General features: G+C 35.1%; 1 protein-coding gene across 3 annotated transcripts in view; it reads right to left on the reverse strand.

The window, feature by feature from the left end:
* AP3B1 (adaptor related protein complex 3 subunit beta 1) overlaps nucleotides 1-21930 on the reverse strand; it is a 168257-nt gene that overhangs the window by 18215 nt on the left and 128112 nt on the right. For 2 of the 3 annotated variants that reach the window (XM_087741417.1, XM_087741416.1), the window contains 4 exons: nucleotides 19452-19683; nucleotides 16272-16356; nucleotides 7367-7464; nucleotides 2019-2157 (listed from right to left, as the gene is read on the reverse strand). In XM_087741417.1, coding sequence (XP_087597543.1) covers nucleotides 2019-2157; nucleotides 7367-7464; nucleotides 16272-16356; nucleotides 19452-19683 — 554 coding nt within the window. Of the gene's footprint in view, nucleotides 1-2018; nucleotides 2158-6217; nucleotides 6255-7366; nucleotides 7465-16271; nucleotides 16357-19451; nucleotides 19684-21930 lie in introns of all 3 variants that reach the window. The other variant, XR_015700930.1, reaches the window with a different exon arrangement.

A 21930-nucleotide genomic window follows, 5' to 3' on the forward strand; every position in this document is an offset into this window, starting at 1 on the left:
CTTTAATGATAATGTAATGATATTTAAAAGATGAACAGGTTCATCACACTAACAGTTAATGTTCCCATTCCTGTTCTCAGTAAAAACTAGGTGCAATTATGACTACACAGTATCTGTAAACTCCGGTTACTTACAGTGAAGCAAATGAAGGGCTATTTTCTAAATGCTTATCATTGCTGGACATTTCTGGCAGGCCATTTAAGTGGTTATAAACCTTTTTTTTTTTTCCTGATGGACGTTATGAATGGAAACTATTCTGTAACTACTGTGGCAGACTGAATACATTCTATTTTGAACCAAAAAAAGAAGGGTAGATTTCAAGATGCTATAAAGCACTCTGAATACTTCAGCCTGACCAGAACATGCCTTCAGTCACTGTCTCTGAAGGAGTGTACCCAATAGGAAGTACATCTTCAATTTATTACTGTTGGTCATAGACTCTCTTTTGTGGAAAACCTTTTTTTTAAAAAAAAAAAAAAAAAAAAAAAAAGAGCAAAAGAAAGCAAGATCAAATTAGAAACTTATCTACAATCAGGAAACCTGTGGGTGAGCTAGGAACTAAGCTATTATTTTAGGGAGTCTTTTCAAGACTCAGTCACAAAACAATCCATCCCTATGCCATAAGTCTCATGTGATGGATAGGGTAAAGATGGAGAACACCTGTATACTGCAGACACTTCAGTCTCTCTCGATTGACACTCTCACCTAGTCTTTGAATTCATGTTGAGAACGCAGGCTGTATAGATCCCTCAGGGATGCAACAAATGAGGACTCTTTCATGGAGGAGCAGGTGTCAATAGTGACAATCATTTGAGTGCAATCGCACTAGCTGTACCATGTTTTTATGGTGAAACAGAATTTTATCATTGACCGTATCAAATACATAGGAAAATCCAGCTGGGTTAATGTTAATGCAATGCAATACAAATGCCCAGCAATGCAAAAAAGACTAAATCTAACAAAGAGAAGTATCAGGTTATTAGTCCTGTGTAGGCTACAGGATTCTCACCATTCCAAACAGCCATCTCAGTCAGCAAAATTTCAAAGAAAAACATTGTTCTTTGCTTTAAAAAAAGATACTTTGCTCTTATTGAAATACCAAAATTCAGGGGGCTAAAGAGATAATTCACGCTCTCGAACAGTTTTAGTAGATGCTAGGAGAGATGTATGCATTTTCTTATTCCCGACCAGGTTAACAGCTTCCAATTACATCTTGCTGTTGTTATTTGTGTCCACTCAGTTTTCCACTCATGGCAATTTTCCTGTTTGTTCCTGTCACAAGTGAGAAGCCATACAGATTCACGGGACTAAATATTTTGAGTCAGTCACATTAAAAGCTGTCATTAACCTACAATAATATCAATTCGACTGACATTCTGTACCACAGCTTTTGGGTGAAATGGATTGATCTACAAGTAACAGCTGGAATTTAGACAGAGGCAATGACTTTCTTGCCTGATCACTGTTTTTCCTTGCATATATATAGGAACGACAAGTAAATGTTCAATTTAGTGTTCAACCTGCATTTAAAAAGATCTTCATCTGACTGAAAAAGAAAGAAGTCAGGTTCTAGGTTTAATTAGCTGGATATCATAGGTCAAAAATTAATGTGGGAAAAACAAGCTGCTTCTCACAGATGACAAACCTGATTGAGGCCATTTGCTTTCAGAAACAGAAACAAAAGTAAAAAAACCCATATAGATGCTCTTGAAAGTACTGTGCTTTAAAAGGCTACCTTTTCCCTTTGAAACAAAACCAGGAAAGGACAACTCCTCCTAACTGTGTACAGTAAAGTCTAGATATTTTATTGTTCCATATATACTCAACTAAAGAGCTGAGGAGTACTTAGTCTCAAGTTAATATCAGCTTAGGATTCTATGTTACAGTATAATTGGGTACCTTATCTGTTAAAGGTGTGCATAATAAAATTTTCTCTATTATTATCAAATGTTGACAAATTTTGAACTAACAAATTCATATTAAAAGATGGTTCCACTATGAATGACATGTAATCTTACCTGTGTATGTTATCTTGACCAGAAGGGACTACACCCAGGTTTGCTGCCTTCACTACCCTCTCAATTATTACAAGTCTAGTGGAGTTCTGTGGAGCAACAGCAATTGTAGCAGATGTCTCATTCATTCCTGTCAGCATCCCTGAAACATTAAGTATTTCATTATGAATACTTTAAGATTTGCTTGCTTATTAAGCATAAAACCAAAATAAGAGAGTTCTTAAAAAAAACCCAACACATTTTCATTAAAAGTTAAATCATTTGTCAAGAAAACAATTTTATAAGAAATTACATAATTACATTAGTTTAATGTATTACTTGCAATGCCCTATTATTAGAAACAAATTACTAATAACTGAACAACGATAGATGTGATACTAATGCAACTGTGAAACCAAGATGGTTCTTTTTCATAAAAAGCATAACTTAAAAGAAGAATGTAAACACAGAAATGAAATATTAAGTAAGACTGATTTGGAAAAGTCCAGCTTAAGTAAGACCACATACAAAGACACCTTCTAATCTTTCAATCATAAACCCCCTGCATTTAATTATAATTTTATATCCAATTGCTAAAAATAATCTTGAAATTCAGATAGTACTCATGAAGATAAAGTAATCACATTAGAAACTGGTAAATTCAGTTAGTATCCATCTCTCTAGAATGTCATGATAAGCTATGCGATTAAAATAATTTGAATATCACTACCAAATGGAACAGAAATGTCAAGATTATATCCAAACATATGCCAAAAAAAAGTAAAGAAGGAAATGTTGTTCAAGGACATTTTAACAAAAACCCCCACTTTTCTATCAACATCCATTGTTTAGAAGAATGATTTGCTGGACGCTTGTGTTGATTAAAATCCAACAGTAACTACAACTTAACATTGTGTGTGTATTTTTACACTATGTTCAGAAGCTGAAAACGCAGGCAAACAATGGAGCACAGTACTTTAGGCAGAAATATGAAGCATCTGAAATCCACAGTAACATTAACAATGAAAACAATGTAAAAGTCTCAAAAGGCTAATGTTTTAGGGCTGCAGATACAGTTCTAATGCAGAGAAAATGGCACTAAGATGCTTAATAGAACAATTAAAAAAAATAAATCCAATATTTTAATGCACTAGAATGCGCATTAGCTGCTGTCACAAAATAAGAAATATCAAAGTAAAAATGGAACAGCTCATAAGTAAATAACGGGGTATTTTTGAACATTATTTGCTCCTGAAGAGAACAAAAATAAGCATACAACTTCTATAAAGATCAGCTTTATCTTGGGAATAGAACATTCTGTTTCAAATTGTTTAACTTTACTATTAGGCAAAAGCTTTAAAAACTACATACGCAGACTAAAACTGCTTTTAAGCAGAGCACAGGGACTGACATAACACTGCTGAGAGATGTGTGTACTCATTTAGGATTTAAACCTTCTCCATTAAGCTCTATTGAAGAGCAAATGCTGAATAAATGAATGCAACTATGTTTATGTTAAAAGCCTGTTTCCCGCAGCATGTAATTAAAGGAAATGTTGTACAAAGCCAGTACTTTTGTCAAGCTCCTGTAAATGGAAAGATGGATAGCACTCAGAGAAGTGAATGCATTGCTTCATATTTAACCTTAACACTCTTGTCATTAATGGTTTGTCTAACTTGTTCTATAAAAGACAAGGTACTGCTCCATTGAAGTAAAATTAAAAAAATCAACTAAACCATGCTTTTCAGAACAGAAGATTCATTATCGTCGACTAATGTATTGGCATAAAGCAAAGTAACATCCTATCAAGTAAGGCACACATTCAATCTGCCTTTTCACCCCCCTTTATTTTTAACTCATGCTGTTTTATTGTTATAGGCAATTTGTACCACTCAGCATGACAGTGTAAACTGAATCAAGATTAATTTACATGCAAAAGAACACTTAGGAGAGCAGCATGGTAAGCAAATGTATTGTCTCGATTGCTGAGGTGGAAAAGAACCTGGAAAGAAAAAAGGGTGCTCTAATTAAGGGGCATCAAATATGATTGCTCGTGGTAGTCAAGAGCCAGAAAATAGTAAATGTCCAACCATTTAACGAATTAGCATCTTCCTTGTTAGGAAGACAAGTTGGATATATAAATCTTAATAAAATTAGGTAAACAATTTGTTTACTTAACCAAGGTGTTTAGGGTTTTTTTTGTTTTATTTTGTTTTGTTTTTAAATGTGAATCAGATATACACTTTTTAAAAAAATCTGACAAAATTATTTTAAAACATGTCCGTAGAGGGGGAAAAAAAGTCTTTATACTTAAAGTAGTTTTAACTGGCTATTTTAAAAACATCTTCATAAAAATTCTGATTAATGTCCAGCTATAACAATTGTGTGCCACCTTTAAAATTGCTTGAAACATGAGAATGTAAGAAAACTCTAGTCAGACCACAGAGCAGCAATTAATCTGGGTTAACTAACTGATACAATGAAATAACGTTACACGTTTTTAATAATAAAAGGAAATGAAATTAGAAAAATTACACTGGTAGGCAATAAGGTATGTTAGCTACCAGACTAGTCCTATTCTGAACTAAGGCAAGGGAAATTTTGCTACTGATTTTTAAAAACAGAAGACAAGTAAAAATTTGGATATAGAGATCCCAACAGTACATGCCTCACTCATGCAGAATTCCTGCTACAGAAACTGGACTTTTCATAAGGATGTGATACAAAACAGGGTATAAAATCCTGAGGCCTGAAGATCAGTAAAAATATTTAACCAGAAAGGTAAAGAGTAGTTTGGCAATACCATTTTCATCCACTGCCTCTGAATTGTCAATCACAACATCAACCGCTAACTCAGCTGCTGCTCTAGGGAATTACCTCACTGGAGGATTCCCCAGCTCAGGAGGGAAGGGAAGACGGTGCAGCAAGGCTAAGCGTATCATGCGCAGCATGTGGATAAAATGCAGCTTTTGAGGTTCTGCTGCTACCACTAGATAACCTTCACAGCCATGAATATTCAATAACCTGTCTATTTCCCTCTCCTTATGCCATCAGGAAGAAAATGGACATATACAAATGTAATAGACAATGCAAAACAGCAGAGTGTAATTGAGTAAAGATGTGTAGCAATGAATTGTCTTCTACATAGCAGTATAATACCGGCTATTTTCTCTTTAGCATTCTTATTAGGTTACACATGCAATTTGGATGTAAAAAGCCTTAAAACCCATACATATTCTCATTCTCCCCCAATATAATCTTGCATTTCTAATATTCTCCTCACTCCTTCACTATTTTTTGCCTATTTGTTTTGGTTCCAAATAAAATAAGGCATCTCCAGGTACAAGACTTGAAATATCTTATGTCCAAAAATGAAAAAAAAAAAGGAAAAAGAAAAAGCATGACAAGTGAAAAACAAGTTATATAAATCAGATTCATTTGGAGAATGCAGACAAATCAAAGTTAAACACAAAATAGAATAATATATACCAACTTCTAAATTGTCCTGCATTTATTATTGTAATTTGGATTTTTCATTTAGCAAGATCACATAGTAATACTCCCCAAATGCTAGCTGCTCCTAGATTTTTGTAATAAATACTTATGTAAAATTTAGAACTGAGACCTCTATTACCACGAATATTCTGAAACAGCTGATATCTATAAGAAAAAAGATGCAATAGAAAAGGTTTTAAACCTGTGGTAAATTTGCCAGCATCAAGTCCTGCATCAAAGAATGAATTCAGGAAGACAGAGAGCGCGATACAGAAATGCCAAGAGACCTTCATGGATTTACAAATACTTCATATAAACAAATTTTCAAATAGCTTTATTCAGAGTAGCCTTTCTGCTCTATTAAACATAGCAAACAGCTGCCAGATTTATTCAGACAAATAATCAACAACCATAGAAGTAAAATGGCAGAAGAAAAAGGAATTTTGGCAACAACTCCACAGAGGACCACAGCTATTCTCCAAGTACACTTCTTCTATGTGCTCATGGTTCTGTATGGCCAGTCAGGAGGAAAAAAAGCCCTCAGTCACAGTAAAACATACAAAAACTCTATCAAAATATCACAAAGCAAGCAAATATAAAAGGCGGGGGGGGGGGGGCAGGGAGAAAGAAGCACAATAACCTGCCTTGCTTTCACTACAACCTCAGCTACAATTTTTAGAAGGGAGCAGTTTAAAATAAATGTGCCACAGCCTCATTCAATCACTCACCTTGGTTTGCTGAGCAGGTATAAAGCAGAGAGGCAGGCTTTAGCCAGCAAAGGGTAAGAAGAGCAAATAAGTATCAATTGGTTAAGAAAACAAAACACAATCCTAACTTTTCACTGCAGCCATAAGCGTAACTGAAAATGATGTAGGCAATATTTAAACTACTTTCTTAATCATTCAAAAATACAAAAGCAAGAAATGCTCAAAAGCAATAATTGATAATACATAGCATTACTCATTGGTGTTCTTGACTGCTTGATGGATAAACTGAGTTTCTGAGCCTTATACGGCAATGAGACAGGATCCCATGGGTATATTCTCATCTCAATGTGAAGAGATTTACACATGTAAATCCCCATACATTGAGATACATGAGTAAACACTATTACACTTGAATGCATCCAAAATGTAATCGTTTATATTTTAAAATATCCAAGAATCATATCCAAATTAAAGGTAGCAGTATGGACTGTTCCATTTAACACATGGTCAAACCTAAGTACAATTTTCTCTAATTATTTTGTATAAAATATTGAAGTAACTAAAAGCTCTTACAAAGATTTGCATTTGGACTAGCATCAGAAACTTACATTCTTTAAAGACACAATATCAGAAGAATGCAGAAGTATATAAAAGATGTCAGCTTTATAAAATGGTATTCCAAAAAGAATTTTTTTTTATATGAAGTGTTTGAAAGGAAAAAGATTAAAATCATCTTCAAGGTAGCTGAGGAACAGGTACACTAATAGTATTTAAAAGTAGCCTTGGAATAAAGACTAGTAAAGACAGACACCATATCAATGTATATTTGATTTACTTCCTTGAGCTAGGGTTCCAACTTTCTGCTTTACTGATAGCAGGAAGGACATTGACACTTCGTGATAGGAAGCCAAAACTCTCTGAGCCAAAAGACTGGTTCAGGGTAAAGGGTAGGCTTTGTGCTTTTAAAGGCATACTGAAAAGCTGTCAAATACCACTGCACATCCTTTTTAAGATATTTTAAAATGAAATCATTAGGATCAGACTGAATACTAACAGAGACTAACACAAACAGCTACACTGGAAGCACTTGCTGTACGCTTGTAAATTGAAAGGCACACAGCCCTCTTCTCATCCAAATACATTTATTGAAGCTGATGAAATATTTCTCACCTTGCTCCTTCTTAAAGTCCTTCTCTGACATAGTGACAGGCAAAAGCAGTTCTCCAACAGGGGGTTGAATGTTAACATTGAAATGATCATCCTTTGTGCTGGGAAAAGAGAAATTACAGACAATCAACCAAGTGCTTCAACATAGATTAATATATACATATCAGCTCCAAATTTACTATGGAACCTATAAACAGTGTAAGAACTACCTGCATGATTTCTACCTTGTTAATCCAAAAGCCTGCTAATTTCTTACATCAGTAAAGCTGATCCATTTTCTCCAGAGCAAATGTAGTATTAATATGGTATGCATGCTCTTGAATTTGTAAAAATGTAACTTTTACTCATAATAATGTTTATTTGTAATCTGTAAGGCATCACACTCAAACTAAATACTTGCAAAAGAAAAATTATTATGCATTTTACAATTCCTTTAAAAGAACTGTTATTCACAAATTCTGTCATCAGCCAACAGCTGTGCCAGAAATAGGGCTAAATGTAGGAAAGGTATAATTTCAGCCAAAAATCATTACTGTTGTCTGAAAAAATCCCAAACAAACCAAACAATAAATCTGGGAGTAAAAAAGAAATACCTTTGCTCACTTCAATTTTGCAACATTCTGCACATTTAAACAAAAACACACAGCATATTGGTCGATGTAAAAGCACACCAGAAAATCGCAGAATTTGAGGCAGTTTTCATCATGGTAGAGAGTTAAAAAAAATACTATCAGTAATAGCATACTACTATTAAATGTTATAGATTCCTCCTTAAGAAATGAATACCATACAGTGAACTTGCTCTCCCTAGCCATTCAATCCTCTGAGTTTCCAACTATCTTGTCTTGGAGTTCTCCAAGTCTACACAAACTCAAGATACATTCACTGTGCTATGTTTGATTGACTAACTATATTGTAAGGGATTCGGCTAGCAATTCAGGATCAGTACATCCAGTCAGAATCTTTGCTAATGCTTTGAGGCATGAGACATTTTTAGAAAAGAACAGTTCTTTTTTTTTTTTTTTTGCTGATGTACCAAATAGTCAATACATATTGATTGCTGATATGCCTCTGATATCCTACTTAAATATAATGATACAATCATTAGAATGGAAAATACATTTCATCAATTAATATCCATGGTATTTATATTAACCTCAAACATGTGTTACTGATTTTTTCTAACTCTGCAACTTCAAAATTCTGAAATAAGATAGACTGATGGAAAAAAGAGCACTAGATCAATAATATAGAAAACATACGTGCCTCCCTCCTAAAGATGTAAGATAAGCCACCTCAAAACAGGAAAGCATTTTATGGTCCTATTACTTAAAATTTTAATAATTACCCAATTTCACAATCAAATGCTTAGAAACTAGTAAGTTCTTACTTTCTGACTTTTGATGTGTTATAATTATGCTTATGGATGCAATCTCAAGTATGGGCTTTTCAGATAAAATTCAGCATTAATGCTAACTTTGTTGTAAATTATTATTTAGAAAACATACAGTGAAACAATCCCTTCAAACCTGGCTAGTATTTCCTTTACAAAGAATAATTTATGAAGTGCTGCTTCTAAAAATTCGATTAGCTAACAAATTCTCACTTTTTTTCCCTATACTATTTAAATACCATCCATCTCCAAAGTCATTAGCACACTAAAAGAGCAGGGATTGTTTGACTGGCTGGCCCGATCAAGTGCACTGTAAGATAAGAAAGTAATATTTTTTTCTTTAATTTTTCCTTTGAAAACTGATCAAGAACTCCATCAGCTTAAGAGCTGAAGGAAGGGTCTTTAATCAACTGTCTCATAACTTTCTGCTGTTTATATATACTACTTGGACTATATGCTAAAACTTTTAACAATACCTTCATTGGTATTGTTCAACTGACCGTTCAACCAATGTTACCTTTTGTATTTAAGCAAGATGCGCACTACATAATGCAGTATAAAGCAGATAAACAGTTTTGCTTAAAATGATTCATGCCCTACATTGACTGGACATGCCATTTGTACATAAACTTGACTTAAAACATCAATGATTAGATTGCTTTGAAATGCTTATAACAATATTTTCAGAATAGGAAGGAATAAAAGCATGAACATAGCTTGGTTTTATATGGCTGTAACTGCTCGAGAGGACCACTTGACACCTCTGCTGTTAACAAACATTCCACTTCCCTTTCCCCTAGTGATTAAAAAGCTAATAGATATTCTTTGATAAACCATGAACTCTTCAAGTCTGCAAGCAGAAATTGTGATTGCTAGTTGTTCTTCAAAACCACTTCGTTCTTAATTTCACTTTCGCCAGCATCTGGTTTACTTTGCATTACTTTAATTTCAATGTACTTCAGCAAATTTATTTTTCAGCCAGAGAAAATCATCCTCCCTTTTATCATTCTCTTTATCACACACTTTACAGGCTAAATATACAGCTTTTGTTTATTGATCTGCATCTCTTATTACATCTTTATATTAGAGATCTAGTAAGATCTAATTTGACAAAAGTAATTTCATAGTTCCATAGAACCACAGAACAATGCATGTTGGATGGGGTGTCTGGAAATCACCTGGTTCTACCTTCTGCTCAGCCCAGGGCCACCTTAGTTCACATTGCTCAGGGCCTTGTCCATTTGAGCTCTGGCTGTCTCCAAAGATGGAGATTTCATCAGACATCTAATGGATAAGTTTAATAATAAAATTGAGTCTTGCAGTACAACTACATAATTTCACCCAACACCTAGTGAACTAAATGCCAGTGTGTTTAACTTATTTATCTGTACTTTGAATACTATAATTAGTATAAATGATGTTTAAACAAAAAACTGCAGAAGTGGTTTGAAGCTTGAACATTAACATTTAAGAATCAGACAATTGGTTCAAGCTCCATTGAAATATCTCTCAGGTGGTATTGCTCTAAGGCTGAAGAAGGTTATCAGAAAAAAAGCAAAGTTTCTCATGCCAACAAAACATAACTGTTTTTAGATTTCAAAAACTAAAGATCGCATTTTCTGGTATTAGCAAGTGCAATTGATAAGTTACATTTTTACTGGAACATGTACACTTAATGAGAAGTCTGCAGAAGGAAGCTCTAAAAGAATCAGACAAATAGGGATGTCTGAGAACAGTACCTTGCCACTAGTTCACAAAATCGGGCTTGTATTTAATTGGGAACTTAGGGGGAAAAAAAAAAAATCATTACACTTATTGTTGCCTTAATAACTGTTAAACTGTACATATTGTCTTTTTAAAAGACTTACACCACTTTCATGATGTAATTCCAAGGATCACATGAATTTACCTTCTGATGTACCCAATTAAAATGAACAAATGGGAGATGATAATGCTCCCACAGGAACACAGGGAGACTTACTATGATAAATGACACTGCAAGACTAACATTCAATCCTTTAGAAGACGCACAGTTTTAACTTTTCTTCAGATGGCTGCAGTGGGAGCAGCTAGCACCTGTCATTTGAAACCAGTGTCCATTCTCCTTATTCCCTCTCTCTTCCCTCATTTATTTTAAAGCATTGGCTCCAAAGGGTTCCTGGGAAAGAATTTCTCTGCCATAACAAAAGACTTGAGGACAATGATGGCAACATCTTCTTTAAAACTAATACAAATAATATTATCACTTGTGAATGAGTTCTTATAAGATTCCACAATGGCAGTCTTTAAAGTCTTAGTTTTCAAAGCTTTTTAAAAATTATTATTCTAATAAGAGGCTGGGGAATGTTCTTCTTGCTATTTATATTACCCTTTTTTGTTTCACTCCTAGTAGCTGCTTGACCCAGAATACACCTATCCAAGATCAGCTCACTATTTTTGTCCTGTATTCAAAAAATCTCCACAGATAATAAAAAAAAAGAATGGAAGAGGAAGAGCAACACACTAAGTTCCTGCAAAACATAGAATGAAGTCTAGGAGACCTTGCTCATAGTCTTGCTGAAGAAAGGAGGAGATGGCATCCTGCTTTTACAAGAAAAAAAGCCAGGGCGATAGAAGGAATGAGATTAGTTGCTCATGCCCAGCCTTGCTTTTTCCAGGTCAGTTATCTATCTCGATATAATTGCTTTCTGGAACCCAGCCAACTGACTACTTTAGAGTAATGAAGTAAAGAGAAGAGTACCAGATTGCTTGTCTTAATATCCAACATCTGTAAACAACTTAGTGATGTGCTGACAAAGCACTAGGGAAGGAAACAGCAAGAAACAAGTGAAAATGCAAGTGACAGTGATGTGAAGACAGTCCTGCATCTCTAACATTAGCTTTTAATATATTCCATAACATATTCTACTACATAATTTTAATCAGATGCTTTTGTGCAAGCATCTACACCTGAATGCATGCTTGCACTCAATACAAATACTGACTGCTACCCAACTGGTCCTCTTCATTCACTCGTCTTTGCAGACAGAAGTTCTGCTTGGGAAGATTACTACATCAATGCAGAGTGAGGTAAGAGAATGTCATGCTGTAAAAAATCTCTTCCTTGGAAAACAAAATTTAGAGCAAAAGCTTTTACGATAAGGTAGAACCTGCAGACAGCACACTGAACAAGGTTTTCAAATGTCTTTCATCGAATTTACTTCATTTAAGAAAATGCTAGATTCTTCCTGATACACCAACCTCTTCTGGAGTAATCTGGAGAGTGAAACACTGGAATGGGTTGCCCAGAGAGGTGGTAGATGCCCCATCCTTGGAAACATTCAAGGCCAGGCTGGATGGGGCTCTGAGCAACCTGATCTGGTTGTAGATGTCCTTGCCAATTGCAGGGGGGATGGACTAGGTGACCCTTAAAGGTGCCTTCCATCCCAAAGCATTCTATGAGTCTATGATTCTACGATTAATCAGGAAAATGCTCTCTTTATACAGTCCAGGGTAGATGAGGTGAACAGAGAGCTTTCTTCTATCAGCATAACTACAGCAGAAGAGTATGTACAGGGTCCCAGTTCTTCTAATAACACTGGAACACAGGAAATGCCAATATAAGGTAACGAGCTCATGCTTGTAAAAACCTCTGTAACATGTCGCACTATTTTCCCGTAATCTTATTATTCTGAGCAAGAATGGAAGGCATAGAAGTTGTTGCTTTCATTCAGTTTCTCTTTCTTCTTGGGAGCTCTGATTGTACTCTTTGCACTTAAACTCTGAGAAAACTAGGGGAAGAGACACATGGCATGGACATGTTCCTTATGCCAAGTTGTTTCAAAGAGAGCTAAACAACATCCTGCATACTTTTCAAAAGAATGGGGAGAAGAAAACAGGTCCTCCATAAGTTAATTTTATCTTCAAAGCTGTGGTTCTTTTATGGCTTTGGGAACAGCTAAGAGAATTTGGAAAGAGAGGATGAAAAGAATAGGGAAGAAGAGGTAAGGACAAGCCTCCTTCTCCAGCTCCCAATGTTGTAAAGAGGACGTCCCCCCCTTCACCTTTAGTCACTCAACAAACACCTTTGCTCACTGATGCCTACCTGCCTAGCAAAGACTGAGGTCTCTTACTGGGATGGTGAATATACTAATGCTTAATTAGAATTCAACAAGCTAACAGACTACCTTGCATGTGAGTTAGTTAATAACAAATTGCTTTATACTTCTAAGTTGTGTATATCCTGCTTGCAGAATCTGAACAATGTAACCCCAAAAGAAACGGTAATGCTCACAAAAATCTGTTAAAAGACTAAGTTCCTCCATTTACTCTTCTTTAACTTTCTGCTGGAGAGGCATTATTGTGCAGAACACCAGTGTGGCTGAAGTAATGTGCCTCTGCAAGGAGACGGCACAAGAAAAATAGCGATGAAGAGATGTTCTCCTTATGAGTACATAGTGTGAGCATCCTAATACACATTCTAAATAAACACATTAGGCACAGTTTTCAAGTTAAGGTGTTTTGCCTCTTTTTAATTAGTGTCTGATCTTGGTAAGCTTTGCATAATAAAAATAGTATTTAAGAGGGAGGTCTTTCAAAGCTCAGCCCTTTGAACCTCTCTCTATAATGCAGTTTCTCCTTCATTGTCCTTGATTTGTACAACAAATTCAGAAACAGATCTAAATATTTTATTGCTCATGTTAGTTTTTTTCTTTATACAGTTTGTACTTATTGAACCACTAGTACAACAGCACATCCCCAAGCAGAAAGGTAGTGTTTGCTATGCAAAACACACAGTCCATGATTGGCATCTAAGACCAATTGATCTACCCATTACCACTATCTCCCTACCCCCACAAGCCTTACTACAAAGCTATTGATTTAAACACTGCCGATCGGTTTCCATTTTCTGATTTTGGGCAGGCCAATTAAGAAAGTGAGTAATTGTGATTACACTGCTTCAGGATCAATTACATTTGATGCAAGACAAAGTGCTCCTCTTAGAACAACGTAAAGAAAATTATTATGATCAGGAACTCTTTACTGCTGAACATGCTTCTAACAAAAATGCAAAATAACTGACAATGTCTTTCATAAAGATATGTTATCATCAGGAAATACAAGAATATCGACACCTTTGTGTGCACAGTATTTCAACTGCATTTTGACAAACTTGTACAAGTCATTCTTCCTTTTGGATAAAAGCTTTTTAAGAAGCATGACAAGTTAAAAAGGCTGCAGCTGAGTTCTCTGAGAAATTGCCCCCAAAATATCACACTGCACAATTTCTTCAGTGATCTTGAACATCAGTAAGATTTTGAACAACACGTTTTAACAGTAAAATAGCAACTTTAATGCAAAGAACATTTTGCCTATTTTTATACTATTTTCTAAGAACTAGTGTCAAAGAGACAAGGCCTTATCAATTAGCAAAGGAACAAAGTAAGCAATTCCTATTCTTAATTTAATTTTAAACTTAGCTTGAGCTTTGTCATTGGACTCACATTGTCCAAATCATTAAAATGAATACACCGCTGAGGTCTGAGGCAAATCTATTTACAGTGATGTTACTCATAGTCTGGTCGGTGTTCAGGAATATTGATCTGTCTTGTTTGTCTAATAGGAAAATAATAAACAATTACTAGGCAATGTTGGAGAAAGTAATCAGTTTTTATATATCACTAATACAGCAGACCTCCCAAAACATAAAGGTGATGATCTGCATAAAATCAATGTGTTATGCTACATTGCTTATCCTCATCACTGCAAAGATTCTTAGCAATAAATGGTATAAGTTTGGAATCAAATCATTAGTATACTGAAAATATGTTCTTGAAACAAAAATATCTGCTCTATTTAAAAAAGAATGTTCCTGCTTGATAAAATGAGCATATCTTATTTTAAAAAACCCAAAATATATTTAGGGAATAAAGAGCCTACCATTTTGAAGCAATTACGAAATTGCATTGCCTAGAAAGGAACTTCCCGTCCCAAACAAACCTAGCATCAGGCAACAGTCCAAAGCTGCTTCCAAATTCCAGCAAACAGCATACAGACCAGCTACAACAATGTGATGCGCATAAACTATATGCTGGAGACATCTTGCTGGAGGTACTAATATCTTTAAAATGACCATGCATGAGCATCCATTGTACGGGAAAAGGTTTGAGGAGTATGTGCGTGTGGGATAGTAGTGGGATCAATAGTAAAACTTCCTTGCCCCTAGAACAAGAAATTTTATTTTAGCAGTGGTTCTTTTGGAGTCACTTGGGTACACTTCTATTATTAAGATTTTCCTGCTATCTTTAATAACCTGTAAGTTGCGCAAGCTGTGCTTAGTAGTAGTAGTACACTAAAATTTCTACAGTGTGCAAGAAAAGGGTACAGAACTTTCTGAAAGGGCTTCGCCTAAACTGGAATGCATCAATATGAATGTCTATTCAATATCCTTTTTTTGTGCAGAACATAGAAAATAGTGCTTCTATCAAAAAGCATTATTTCAAAATATGTAAAAAAAAGAAAAAGAATTGTGCAGATCTATTTAGTGCCTTTGCATAGCTTCAAAGACTATATAAGCCTGAATAGCTCTTAAAAGAAGGCGTCTAGCTTTCCCCCATCCCTTCATTCCCGATGTTTGGACATGGCTACTATAAACTTTCCCTGGTTTCAAATGCTAGTTAATAACAAGAGTTCTCACTGGGTGAATGGGTTCCCTGCTAGCCTAGAATGCAACAGGAACTCACAAAGGAGGATCTTGAATATGCCAATAATGAGCATAAAAAGTGCAAATCAAGTATATAAGACAAAATCTAGCCAGTTACTTGTTTTCATTCTCTCTCTAATCATTTAAAAGAATCTACAGCATAAGGAATAAGATTCTTTGGCCAGCAAATTTTGGGGTTGGTTTCACGCAGTCATGTTACATAGATCACAAACAGCCATAATAAGCACTCGAGGTAGAATTTTACTACCTCCCACTATGTGCTTTTTTGATTTGCGATTTCTTACAAGGCAGAACACACACAAAACATTCCAGCAGACTAGTCAGACCTGACTGCTTCCTTCAATGTGGTGTTATTAAAAAGAATCCCAAGAAGAGGGGGAAAAAATAAAAATAAAGCTCAGGAACAGTGAAGTAATTCAAACTGGAAGAGAAGTTCATGCTTCTGCTTGGTATCATTTATACCAAGGGAAAAACAGGACCTCCCATACACAACCTGTCAAAGAGTTTTTGAACTTATACATGTGACTTCAAACCTAGATGTGAGCTTACCATCAAATCTGTGTTTTTAGAAGCAAGTGCTACAAAAATTTGGAAGACTGAAGAAAACTGATAATCCTTGTAACAGTAAACCCGAACACTAATTATGTCTTATTTCTCTAAAAACATCTTGGGTATACATCATGTTGTAAATTGTTGTTCAATTCTTTAAATATTTAATAAACAGCAAGTCTGCTACTGCCAAGTAAACTTTCAATATACACTCCTTTTGCCTTCCAAGAGTAAAAAATTACCCTCCCTCCCCAAGAACTCACCATAACTGGAAACTGGCCGTCTGAGTAGAATCACAGAAGTCAATACCCATTGAAATGGTAACGGATCCTGCAGGCTCAAGGCACCCTACGTGAAAACATTTTGAACAGGTCAAGTACACGTGCAAAGCAACTGAAGATCCCAGATGCAAACCCTCAAACTTCACATAATTAGAAAACCTGTATTAAAAAAAAAGGTCCATAAAAAGAGCCAATACTTGCAGTTTTATTTCTAGTAGGTATCACCCATATGTCACACTAGCATGTTTAAGTGTCTTGGCCTCCCCCTCCCCACAGTTAGTGCACATGAAATGTTGCCATTTCAATCTTACAACCCTGCCATCAACAAACTGAGGATTTGTATTAGAAAAGCTAGGAAAATTATTTACAGAAAAAAATATATTGAAGTTACATCCTTTTACTTGTGTACAGATCCAGCACTGAGATTTCATTTTCAATAACACTAGTTTGCAAATTTAGTTAATAAATAGTAAAACACAACAAATATTAATAAAATTCAGATTACTACACACACAGTAATGGAAAAAGACAAACTTAAAGTATTTCATGATTAGTGTGGTTTACTTATTTCTCAATACTCCACTTGCATTAGTTATGGAAGGGAGCAGAAAGATTATGAACCCAAAATGGAAGATAATTTTGTGCTTTACAAGCAGTGCAGACTGAGGCACTTCTCAAATTAAGGTATGAACAGACATGGTCATACTTAGTTTCTTGGCTGTAACACTATTCTGTTTCCTCAAACGTTGTAGACATAAAGCTTTGTTTTGGTAGGAAGAAAAGCTCTTTCTTTACTTAAGTAGGAGGTATTAAAAACAAGCATCGCAGCAGAGTTTGACTTCTCAAGATTACAAGAAAGAAAACCTAAAAACACAGTTAAAAGACAAGAATTCAAATAAAAATGATTGAGCAGGCAGAAAAATGTCTAATTTCCAGTTTATTCATTAATGTATTTGATGCTTTTCAGGAACTGAAGAGTAGGCAGCCGCTCCATGACAAGAGGAAACCAAATTTAACTATATCAAGAGAAAGTTCTGAAAAATATGGAAAACATGGAGGTGATGCAGTTAGGCAAAGACTTAAACTAATGCTAGGGAATGAATAGAAAACAAAGTATTTCAATAAAAGAAGTGTGTGTAAAGCATCAAAAGATTACAGGCTCCAGCTCAAATTCAGACTAAACCATACCAAATTCTTTGAGCTTGATGTTTTCAAATGGGGTTTCAAAGGCACCTAGCCAACAAGAAAATACTGCATACAGGGATGTAGGTGAAATAATTTGGCCCATTTCTACTGGCAAAATCAGGACAATTGCCAACAATAATTGCAGTGATGGAGGCAAAACTAGACTTATAATCCAATAGGAATACCTGTCTACACTGACACTTCTTCTGTTGGTTCTGCTGGGCAAATTATAGAATGTGTTTTCCAAATGCTGGAAACACAAAAGGTAATAAGAAGAACAGGGCATATAAACTGAGTTCTAGATAAAGTGATAAAGAATATAGAAAATTTGCATTCATGCAAGGAAAGCAACATTTTTGGAAGGAACTACAGATGATATAATAGCTTATTTTCTGCAGAAGAAACCAACAGCTTCACAAAACAGATACCACAATAATGTCTTTCTTGAGGAAATAAATACTTTAAAGGCTAGGATTGTGTTGAGGAACTCAAGAAACCTGAACTGGGTAACTTATTCATTCCAGATTTTTTCATGTTTTTTATGTGAGAGAAGTGAATGCTACTGTTCACTGACTGTTATTGTGAGTATAGTATCTCCTGATCTGATTTACAGTATTACTAGTTATCTACTTGTAAGCCTTTGTGACTTTATTTCTTTGAATGTTTAAAGGGAGGGATATAAAATTAGGCTGACAGTCAAAACTAACTTGAAATCAGAATTCTGCACTGGACTTATCTTGAGGAATAAACACTCAACAGTTCACTTAACACAAAAACTAATATCTTTCTTAAAAGTAACTGTCTTGATCAAGTATGTATCATTACCAAAATGCACATGGTTCCCAAATTTTCACTCTGAAATAAACTGTAGCATTGTTCAATTGCTTTTGTAGCTATCTGGTGTAAATCTGTATAGCCTTTCAAATGTTAAAAAAATAAGTATTTCAATAGCATACAGCAACTTAATACCAAACACCTTTTTAACTACTGAAATCTTTACTTCATTGTTGTGCTTTAAGAACTTGTTTGTGTATTCTTCTAATGTCATACGGATTCACATAGTAATGTAGCTCATTAAAAGAGAAGAAATGCATCGAAAGTACAGGAGCTTGTGTCAAAAAGGAGCATGTCTGTCCTTTCCATTTATATTGTGAAACAGAGACACTTTTGTTCCTTCTGACTATACCACAATGTCCTAAAACAAAGAACTGCTGAGAAAAGAAAGCAGTTTGTGTGCACAAGTACTACCCTTGAATAAAATTTGCTATGATCTGTGTTTTTCTTTCTCAGGTTTTCTATTCTTTTCCACTAGCAGAAATTTAGCAAAAAAACCATCCCAATCAGAAGGCAGAAAGTAAAACAATTTAGGTTAGAACTGACTACAGCACTACTTTCTACCTAGTCTAAGAAGCCACACTTTGTGGAACACACACTTCCATTCCACTGCCAAAAGCTCACAAGGGAAACAACGAGAAAGCTCTGAGCCACCAAACTAAATAATACATCTACAAATGTTCTTTAAAGCTTGGAAAGAAAATCATTGTTAATATACAAATCAAAACCTCATTCTTAATAGTAGCCTGTTACAGCCATTCTGGACAAAGGGTGTAAGAGAATTAAAGTCTGTGGTGAGACAGAAAAAATTTATTATCTCAACTGGAATGGATATAATATAATTGATATTTGAACAAGCAGGTAAGCTTTCAGGCATGGAAGTTCTGATCTAAGGAGTAATTTTCAAAGTCAAATACAAGTAGGGGAAAGCTGAATTAAATTTTTGTTAAAATCAGATTATCTAAGAAAAGACAGTTGCATGAATGTGTGTATACATACATACGTGTATGTGTGTATACATACATATATATGTGTGTATACGTACATATATATGAGTATATGTATTATGCAAGAACACTTCCCTATATTTGAAATTTTGCAAAAGATTAAGATTCTGTATTTTTAAAGATAGGATACGATTACCTATTGGATTAAACTCATGCATCCTCATGCCTGCAGGTAATTTCTTCTCCCCAATGTGAATATTCTCTATCTTCTGATCAGTTGTATTCGTTAATGTCACTTGCACAGATACCATACGATCACCAAAAATGCCTGGCTGTCTTGAGAAGTGATAATGAGCTGCTAATCCTTTTCCACTCATTCGATGAAGCAGTTCGTGTGTTTTTGTTGGCACAGAGACTTGGGTAGTGACCTGTTAAGTACAAAACAACAGTTGGTGAATGGTGTAAGCAAAGAAGAGATAAAATGACAATTAAATATTGCACTTTTAACTCGGCTAGAGTGCCTGCTTTCTAGTCGGAATTTTAGTGAACTAGAAACATGTAAGGACATATTCAAATCCATAAACAAATTGCAGTAATAGATATCAGATAACAGATCCTAAAAATAACAGTTCTGGTGCTGAGAAATAGCAGCTTTAACATTGTTGTATTTACCTCAATTTCCATTATAAATTTATTCTCAATATTTTAAGTCTACAGTTATCCATTAAATTATCGGATTTTTTTTTAAGTTACAGTTAGAATAATTATGTTGTTTCCAACAAGAAGCCTCTCTCCATTCTATGCATCAGTACTCAAGGGTGACCCCAAGCCCACTGCATACTGTGAAAGTACAGGGAGTTCTCTTGTTAAAACCACAAAAAATGTTGCCTAACAATTACACCAGTCAAATACTAAAAACACAGTTGTATAGAGCAGAAGGATGTCACCACTTTTTTAATAGTCTTGTGGCCACAAGCAATAAGAGAAATCCTAAGGATGTTTGGGTCCATTCTACCCTGAAGAAGTAGCATGAATAAAAGACATTCAGTGTGCAAACAAATTCCCAGAAGATACTGCTGATAAGGAAATCTGTAATCATGAGCTCAAAAGTGCAAAAGTAAGAAATATGCACAAAACTGCAGAAAAGTGAATTCGAATTCTTTAAACAAGTTTTAAGGAAAGGCTAGGAAATGACATGAAAAGTAACACCACACAAACAGAACACAGATGTTGAAAAAGCCAAATGCTCATCACGAAAATCCCATTTGTCTGATCAATGCACTATGAGCTACTGAACTTTATAGTATATCTCTTAGATATATCTGTTTATCTGTTGCCACTGATGAGTGTCTATCTTCTCTTGCCCTACCCATAGCCCTGAATGTGTAACTAAGCGAAAGAGACAACTGCAAATAGCAGGATGTTCAAGACTCCAAGCAGCTAAGCAAGGAGAACGGGCTTTTATCTTGCCTTCCGTACAAAACTCTTACAGGTTGCTGTATTTCCCTGACTGCCACATTTAACATCAAGGGGCTGATCTGAAGATTTAGTGAACACTTCCAGTAATATGAGAAGCTCGTAAGAGCTGGGATTTAAACCCACAGGCTGTAAAGTATCCTGTTGAAAAACTTCAGAAGTTAGTGAGCATGTAACAAACTTGATCTTGATCTCTGAGCACCAGTTTCTGAAATGGAAAGCCAGGCCAGTAATATCCACCACCTCAACTGAAGAAAACTACATGAGTAACTGAGTAAGTTTGTATTCAGAGGTGGCTTTGGAAGGTGCATTAAGTTTCACACATATCATACTGAATGAAGACCAAATAATGAAGGAAAAAAGGCAGAAAGGCTTCCCTTCCCCTCAAAACTCAACCACTATGTGACTGCAATTAGAACAACACATACATGATGTGATCCAGCAAACACCTCTGTAAAAACTTTCACATCAGATTTCACTTTCAACTTTTTACCTAGTGTTTCTTTCTCTAATACACAAAACCTCTGGTATCAGGTTTTTTTAGAAACAAATTAATGATTTACCAGTAACCTTCAGTGTGAAGACTAAAGGCAGTTTCAGCACATGTCTGAACTGAGGAAACGCCCCAACCCCAACTTCGAATCTGTACAATTTATTAATACTTTTAAAGTAAATTGGTGAAGTTCAGACATTTTCTTCTCCCTAAAAAGATAATGTAGGGTCCTCAGGGACAAAATTTTTGGTTTTCCTATATGATCAGAAGAAAATACAGCTGTTTACAATAGAACACATAGCCAAATATTTAAATTTCTGTCCTTCTTCAAATAACAGTAGTAATACAACTTGAAGAATACAGGCACCATATTTTTAAATGGAGTCAATATTTACAGTCCAATTACTGATCTCTGACAAGCATGAAAATATCTAATACTTTTGTCCAAGAACACAACTCAGTGAATTTTACAAAACCCGTAATGACCAGGTATCTTTTTACTCCAATGCCATTTTATGTGCGTAAATATATGATAAGAGTTACTTTTATGTAGCTTATTTTAAAATTCTATTTATAAAACAATGACACCTGTGACATCACATGACCAGATTTCCAGCTAATGTAAAATGAATGGAAAAAGTATGAATTGTATGGACCTTCACAGTTCCTCAAAATTCAAACCACCTTTCAATACTAAACCCAAACT

This window comes from Nipponia nippon, unplaced genomic scaffold (genome assembly GCF_047370975.1).
Source record: "Nipponia nippon isolate SJK-2023a ecotype South Korea unplaced genomic scaffold, ASM4737097v1 scaffold_8, whole genome shotgun sequence".
NCBI classification, from domain to species: domain Eukaryota; kingdom Metazoa; phylum Chordata; class Aves; order Pelecaniformes; family Threskiornithidae; genus Nipponia; species Nipponia nippon.